The sequence below is a fragment of the Crocodylus porosus genome, unplaced genomic scaffold, assembly GCF_001723895.1.
Source record: "Crocodylus porosus isolate Cpor-Errol unplaced genomic scaffold, CroPor_comp1, whole genome shotgun sequence".
Taxonomy (NCBI): Eukaryota; Metazoa; Chordata; order Crocodylia; family Crocodylidae; genus Crocodylus; species Crocodylus porosus.
Genome location: NW_017728909.1, coordinates 28882476 through 28890707, shown reverse-complemented (window position 1 = coordinate 28890707; position 8232 = coordinate 28882476). Strand labels below are relative to the sequence as shown.

The window sequence follows — 8232 nt, the reverse complement described above, 5'->3', positions numbered from 1 at the left end:
AGGGGAGGGAGGAGCTGTGTGTTCCCCAGTGGACCCAGAAGTGGACCAGAAGTACTTCTGATCCACTTCTGGGTCTGCCGCCAAGTGCGCTAGGGAGTGCCCCGTGCTTCTCTGGGACACTCCACGCACCCCAGCCTCACAGCATTCACAAGCCTCTGCTACCTAGAGGTATGTAGAAAAAACATTTAAAGCTGTGTCTATGTCCCAATCTGAATCTTTCTGAATTGATTCCGAGAGATTAAAGCGTCCTTTGATTCCATTTGGATTCAGAGATTTGGCCACCGAATTGGAACTAATCTCCATCAAATTGAATCAGAGACTGAAGCTTCACACAGCCCTACTAGAAAGTGATATCAGAGGTCATTCAAGTCACTGTTGGTAGAATGTGTTTATAAAATAATGATACTTTTGTAAATCTTTGCTAGGTGCATTCTCTAAAATGAAACATCATAGTTTTTAACCAATCATTTCTCTTCACAACAGCTGCAGTCTGCCTTAGACCATTAACTTCTGATAGCATCTCAGTAGTCCCACTTAAAAAAGAATATAAAGTGAATGAAACAATACAGTTAAGATGTCCTCCTGGCTTCATTGTTACTGGTCAAAAGCAATATACTTGTGGGAAAGAGATGTCCTGGATACCTCTTCTGGATACCTCCTCACTTACTTGTGAAAAAGGTTAGTGCCCCTGCAAGTAATTAGCACATTAGTATTTTTAGCAATTAAGTTGTAAGATTGTGCATTGAACAGAGTGTACCCAACTGGTCCAGTAAAGGATACCTTTGAGTTGTGATCATTTCACTATTATGTTAAAACTTTTAACTTCTTAAGGGTAGATGTGCATGTAGTTTCCTGGAATCATAGAGCAGAAGGACCGGGAGGGACCTGTAAGTTCATCAGATCTGGTCCCCTGCACAGGTAATTGGACTTAAACAAGCACAATGAGGTGCTTGTCCAGCCTCCTCTTGAACACCTCCAGGGATAATGACTGCACAACCTCTGCTGGGAGTGTGTTCCAGATTCTAGATGCCCTTACGGAAAAGAAGTTTTTCCTTATGTCTAGCCTAAATTTTTCCTCAACTAGCTTATGCCCATTGGTCCTTGTCCTCCCAAGGGATGCCTTTCTCAAGGGTTGCTCCTGTAGATCTTGGTGTTTGCTCCTGACACACTTGTAGGTGGCTATCAAGTCACCTCTCAGTCTTCTCTTACTCAGACTAAACAAACCCAGTTCCCAGAGTCTCTCCTCATAGGGCATAAGGTCTGAGATGACATGAGAATCCAATTTCCTCCCATAATAAGCTGTACAAGTGGAATATATCAAATTGCTAAATAAATAAAGCAGCTGTTTGAAAGTGTTGTGGAATTTAAGCCAAAATCATCAACTTTGTCAGCGTGACTCATCTTCTTTTCTACCTATGTAATTATTTACAATATGCCCTAACAAAGACATTCAGATTCATTGGTCATAAAGGCAATCTATTTACCTAGTTAAATAGAGAGATTGTATCACTAGTTTGTAGGAACTACTCATTGAATGCTCTGTCAGCCGGTTAAAAAAGCATAGCATCTGCCAAGGTCTGAACTTGTTGAAGTCAGTTGAACTCATGTAAAGGTCTAGCTGCTTAGAGCTTCTTGGCACTTCTATGAATTACCTTCCAGTCCCTATTTGCTCTTTCAGATGAGCAAACAAGGACAAGAGGTCACTGCAAGCTAGGAGAAAAACAAGTTGGATCCCAATGCGTTTGCTTATCTCCAGATGAAGACTGTGGGTACGTAGAAATAAAGGCAGAACCACTCCTTGGGATTATTGCTGCTTGTACTAAAATGACTGCTACTCAAACTTCTCTTCTAACTGAAGAAGAGTTCTCTTCCCATTTGTTTGTGCTCTTTACAAATGGGAGCACATGTTGTTTTACACTGACAAAATGTGCAGAATTAAAATGGTATCTGCTGTTTGTAGCAGTGTAGACTGGATTATCACCTAGTAATCTGTATTTTATTCAGAATCTTCTCCAGACCTTTCAAAATATTTTTCTTTCCTTTTCTCAACCTCATTTAGCTCAGACATACACTTCTCCTAATTGTAGCCTTCTTTTCTCCACATTTTCCTGTTTCTTTTCACCATCTTTTCTGTACCCTCTCACTTGGGCCTCTTGTATGTGATCTGGATCTGGTGACTGCTGTTGTACTACATCTATTGTTCTCCTGACCCCCAACACCTTCTCTCTGGAGGCTAAATCCCTCTACCTCTGCTGATCCCACCAAACCTTCTAAAAAGAAAAGAAACAAATCTCTCATATTTTCCTGAACTCCAGTCTACCTCAAAATGCATTGTATACCATTTTTTTCATAGAAGTCCTGGATTGTCTAAGTCTTGAATTCTGCAGTACTGATGATGGGTCTAGTTCATCAGTAGGATACACCAATATAAAAAAATCAGTGTAATGAATCGAACTCAAGGACTGTTTTTTCAATAGCTACAGAGAGAATAACAGATATTTGACAGGCATCTAGAACTCCTGAGAGAGATTATATTAAGCAAGGAAGTCTAAGACAAAATTACCTATCATCTGGGGTGAAGATTGAGGTGTTCTTCGTTCTTCAGTTTTAACTTTTTTAACTTTACCTCCTGGCAGGCACAACTCTGAAGATATCTGCCTACTAAATGCAGATACCAAACAGAACTTTACAGAGCCCAGCTGTGAGTATTTAGCTGAAAGATGCCGGGGTGAACAACGGTTCCATTTCCTGCATTTGGGCCCCTGCGATGATAGTATTGACCCGAAGTGGGCCACAGAAAGGGTAAACCTTTCTACCAGCAGCATAAAGAAAGACCACTGTGGATATGACACATGTTATGACTGGGAAATGTGTACAGGTAAGACATAAAAATGCTGTGACTTACCTAGACCATATACTTTCAAGACAGATTTTAATGATTACTTCTTTGGACAGGGATTGAACTTTACAAACACTGTGGGCACATCTACACATGTATATTTACTGCGCAGTAACTGAAATTACTGCACTATACAGGTATGTGTCTACACCTGCATGTCCGTACTGCACAATAAATATAGCAACTTATGCTGATTTGTGTGTAAATTTGATACCTGCATCATGGAGGTATCAAATTTAAGTCTGATTAGTTACTGCACAGTAATGCATGTGTAGACGCCTTACTGCACAGTAACACTGTATGTGTCGAATGACTTGGGACTAACTTTAATCTCAAGTCAGACCACACACAGTATTAATGTGCTTTAATGCCTGCATGTGTAGACACTAACCTATTCCTGCTATTCCAGTAAATTTAAGTCAGCTTAAATGCACGTGTAGACATGCCCTGTATGAATATTCATTATAAAGTTTCACATAATTTGCCAGTTTGTTGGTAGCCCTTCACCCTTCAGAATACTGAGCCTTGTGAGCAAGTATTTTTCGTATGTAACCTGAGTTGTGTAGAGTTCATTTGGGAATTACTATTCTTAGGAGAAGCAGTCTTCTGGGAATGAACATTAGCACTGGATGACAGTGAGCTGATGTTCCAGCATCATTTGAGGAGTGTTGTTTAATGAGGGTTGTGATTTTGTGAAGACAGTATGATACTTGTGTGCTTATAATTATAGCTGAAATATTTAAGGATAGTGCTGGTGTATTTTTAATTCCGTATCTTAAAACAGAAGTGGCATAAATACATTAATATTCCATGAATTATGGTCTTTGACAAATTATATATGCTCTCTCCTAGGATTTCATGTCCCACCTTCCTCTATTCAGATAACTCTGTCTATTTAAAAACTCCTTGGTAACAGAAACAGTACAAAACCTCAGAGTTCAGGTTCAAAAAAGCATTCTAAGTGTAGCATATCTATGCTGATGAAATCTGTAAAACTGGAGAGAAAATGCTATGAGATTAGAGGCACCCTGTGATTTTTGCCACCTTAAGTTCTTTTCCTTAAACTCTATGTCAATTATGATGCTTACATTATGACTGCCTGATACTGGTTTAGGCAACTAGAAAACTAAGCCTTCCACATTTTGCTAAAATTTTCTCTGCAAATAGTATATTCACTCTAGATAAGCGGCATAAATATATCCAGGTGTTGTTGTTTTCTTTCAGACCTACCAAGTTAATTTATAGACCTGCCAAGTACAATATATTAAGGCTATATAGGCAGTCCTCAGACTTATGACAAAATTGGTTCCTGAAAACTGCGTCTTAAGTCGAAACGTTGTAACTCGGAACCAATTTTCTCATAAGAAACAAATGTTATAAATGGGGGATTGGTTCCTGAACCAAGGCCCGATACCCTATTTTCACCACAAATACCCCAGAATTTTGTACTCGATCAATTATAGATGAGTAATATAGCTACATTAATGTATTTATATTGTATATAGCAATCATATTGATTTGCAAGGACTCCTTTGAGGTGACTTTGCTGGACTTTTTGAAGGGCTCCTGGTTGGACTTTTTGAAGGGTTGTTGGCTGGAGTCTTCTCAGGAGTCTTGGCTGCAGGTTTTTCTGGAGTCTTGTCTGCTTTCTTAAAGAAAGTGTCTGAGGAAGTTTGGACAGATATTCTCCAAGAAGATGAGTGACACAGTGAATTTGTTCACTGGCACGGCATCGAATCGGATCAAGCATTGCAAAGTTGAAAATGAAGTCATAAAGTTGAAACAGGGTGTCAATTATAAACGTTGTAAGTGTGAAACATTGTAACTCGAAACATTGTAAGTTGAGGACTGCCTGTACCATGATTTATTCATGTCACTGTTGTTGTTCTACTCTGAGGGATATTATGCTTAAAATATTTGTCTAACTTTTGTGAAAATGTGTTTGTTTGCTAGCATCAGTGAATATACAGGATTTTCTGCTTGTGAAATATTTCTGAATATGTCAACACTCATTGTGCAACTTTCCTATTTACTCCATAACAGAGTGATAACAGCAGTAGGTTTTCCTGTAAATTTGTGAAATACATTTTGGCTTACAGTGCACAAAGTAGTTCTGCCAAAAAAAGATGGATAGCAGCCACATTCTTTCATGGCTCTGTGTGTGTGTATGTGTGTGTGTTTGTTGGGGGGGAAGGGTTAGGTGTGTGTGCGCGTGTATGCACATATGCACACCTGTACACAGCTCTGAGAGCGTTCCTTTAAAAAGTGCCCCTCAATTTGAAAGTATATAGAGGTATTGCTTAACAACCTTTTCAGCTCAATGCTTTATGAGTCCAAAACCCAGCTCAAAACTACCCTCCATCTTTTTTAATATTTTACTTACTACTTTCTCACTGCTATTGACTATTCTTCCTAGTTAACTATGACTTTTTACAGTAACAAAAACAAAATCAAAATCATTCAAACCACTACTGTGTACCTTATTTGTATCTACTGGGCTGAACATGAGTACCCTATAGCCTTTCAACACTACCTCTCAAAATACTTCCCCTTTTAGTATTCTTCTATCAATAGTATCACTGATGCTAGAGACAGCAGAATATGTTGTGTTAGGATATAGCTATATTTTTGTAACAAACATCTTTTTCTTAGCTGTCTAATACCAGTGAGCTGCCATGTAACCCAGTAAAGAGAACTGAGGTACATACTTTTACAAAACTAATTTTCAAATCACTTCTAAACCTTTTCATTCACAGAGTCACGGTGCCTCTGCCTCATGCCATACCAGTGTGTAAGGGGTGAGAACCAGCCTTATTGTGTCAGAATGGGATCTGCACGCAGAAAGAAGACATCCAACCTCTGTACACTGGGAGCAATGTTGTGTGCTAAAATGAAGATAGAAATATTATATCCTGGGAAATGTGTGGATTAACATGTTGGAGGAGACAAATAACCTAATGAATGCTTGGAAGTTTCTAATCCTGCAACCCTCACTGAAACTGCCAAGCAAATTGACTTTTATTAGTAAATATTTAGGATTGTGAATCCAAAAAAGATGACAAAGCCGGTAGGGAAATACATATCGCCCCAGCAAGGGACTAACATTAGAGGAATGGGGGTGAGGAGGGGAACACAACTAGGTTACATAAAATACAATGTTAGCCAACTAAACCTGGGGGTGGGGGAAGGGGAGACAGGGGGTTCATGACGCTGAGCAAGGAAGAAGATAGATACACACAAACCTATTACAATGGTCTGCAATGATGAAGGAAGTGGTTCGAAGAAGGTGTCTCATGTCCAAACTACAGTGCTTGCATAACTATTCCATGGATATGACCTTTGACAATATTATGGTCAAGATTTTTAACAATGTTACAGTATCGAACTCCGAACATGTAGGAATCATGCATATTACCCTGAATGTTTTTTGTCTTTATGTGAATAAAGACTAATAGTATAAGAATATTGAGTCCTAATAATATCGATTGTTCAAGGACCTAATAATATAAACACATTGGCTGCATCCATAAGAGCACATCCATGTGGTATGTGGTGCCGCAAACACTTCTGTGATGCCACATACTGTATATTCAGATGCTCTCCATGCTGCAAGGGAATGCTGCCTGTTAGGGGTGTGCGAAGTGGGCCCTATTCAATTCGGATTCGGCACAAATCAGGGACAGTGGTTCAAATCACTGTTCCTGATTTGATTCAGCTGAATCTGAATCTGAAGATTCAATGCCAGTTCGGAGAATCAGCAATTCAGACATAGACACAGCTTTAAATGTTTTTTCTACATACCTTGCCGTGTCAGGTCTGGCTTGTGAACATTGCGATGCTGGGGCTCATGGAGCATCCCACAGGAGTGTGGGGGGACCTTCCACATGCTTGGCAGCAAATACAGAAGCGGACCAGAAGTATTCGATTGGTTGGGAGGCAGACCCAGGAGGCACTGCCTGCCGAGCAGGGTGGGGGGCCCCAGTGCGCTCCCCAGCGGACCTGCAAGTGGACCAGAAGTGCTTCTGGCCCACTTCTGGGTCTGCTGCCGAGCATGCTGGGGAGCCGCCCATGCTTCTGTGGGAGACTCCACACATCCCAGCATCACAAGCTGCCTGCTACCTAGAGGTATGTAGAAAAGACACTTACAGCTGTGTCTATGTCTGAATTGCCAGATATTCCCGATTCAATTCAGAGTGATTAAAGGGTCCTCTGATTTGATTCGGATTCAGAGATTTGGCCACTGAATCAGACCAAATCTCCACCAAACTGAATCAGGGACTGAAGCGTTGCACAGCCCACTGCTTGTGTGTATGCTGCTCCATTTTTTTTCTGTGGGTTTTTTTGGGAAATGGAGTAAAAAAGACCTGAAGGGAAAAAAAGTGGTTGCAGAATTGCCATAGCTGCAGCCTCAGGAGGCCCCCAGGACCTCAGGTAAGGCTGCTGCACTCAGCACGGTGCTGGCCCCAGCCTCCCCTATGCTACCAGGGGTAACTTGTCACATGCCAAAGTGCGCACACCATGGGCATTCCCTAGGGACAAGTAGTGGTGCAAGGGGAACCAAACCTCCATGCTTGTGAATACGCACTTTGGTGTAAGGCAAGTTGTGCTGCTTGGGACAAACTGGTCCTGCCCAGCTCCTCCCAGATCTTCAAACATGGGGAGTTAGAGGCTGGGGCTAGCATTTGTGCTGGCCGCATTTAAAAAGCTGCCTTGGCAAAAAGCTCAGGGAGCTTCTGAAGCCCAGCCACTTGGTATCTGGGGACACTACCCCTTGTGCCAGCCAGATTGCTGAAGCAGCACTAACCTAGAGTGGCCCCTGCACCCTCTACCCATTGCATCAGTCTGGCAGTGGGGGCTGCTGTCTGGCTGTGAACTGGTGCCACCTGCAACAACATCCAGCCCCCTTGGACCTACAGCCTCATGGCTGCACACCTGCCAGACCTAGATGGGGACAGCAGTATGGGCACTGCATCAGAGCCTCCTGCACCTCTGGGCCAGCTGCTAGTGGGCTGTGGTTGCACAGCTGGCCTTCATGTAGCACTGCTGTCATGTCTTCTGGTGCTCCTGCTCTGCCATCTGAGCAGCTATCGCCCAGAAGATGTGCCCATTGAGGTGGCCCACTTTGAAATATCGAAGTGTGTCCTACTGGGCCCAAATGGCGGGAGGTCAGCCACCTCATCTGCCCTCCAGCTGGGTCCCTGGTGCTGGCCCTGGGCAGGCTCCTCTGCCTGGGTCCCACCACTTGCCTCACCAGCAGGGATCCTGGCATTCCATGTTTAAAAATTGCAAATTCTCTAATTAAAACCTCCAAATTCTCTCATTAAAATACCCCA

General features: G+C 42.1%; 1 protein-coding gene and 1 long non-coding RNA gene across 3 annotated transcripts in view; one reads left to right on the top strand and one right to left on the bottom strand.

Moving 5' to 3' along the window:
- LOC109307867 overlaps window positions 1–5067 on the bottom strand; it is a 17480-nt gene extending 12413 nt beyond the window's left edge. Inside the window, exons 1-2 of the long non-coding RNA XR_002100384.1 lie at window positions 4607–5067; window positions 3996–3998 (exon numbers count right to left, since the gene is read on the bottom strand). This is a non-coding gene — a long non-coding RNA (uncharacterized LOC109307867). The remainder of the gene's footprint in view (window positions 1–3995; window positions 3999–4606) is intronic.
- The window catches only part of LOC109307865 (complement component C6-like), a 43067-nt gene extending 36705 nt beyond the window's left edge, over window positions 1–6362 (top strand). For both annotated transcript variants that reach the window (XM_019532004.1, XM_019532005.1), the window contains 4 exons: window positions 484–678; window positions 1679–1769; window positions 2637–2878; window positions 5656–6362. In XM_019532004.1, the coding sequence (XP_019387549.1) occupies window positions 484–678; window positions 1679–1769; window positions 2637–2878; window positions 5656–5831 (704 nt within the window). In that variant the 3' untranslated portion in view covers window positions 5832–6362. The remainder of the gene's footprint in view (window positions 1–483; window positions 679–1678; window positions 1770–2636; window positions 2879–5655) is intronic.
- Window positions 6363–8232: the final 1870 nt, after the last annotated feature.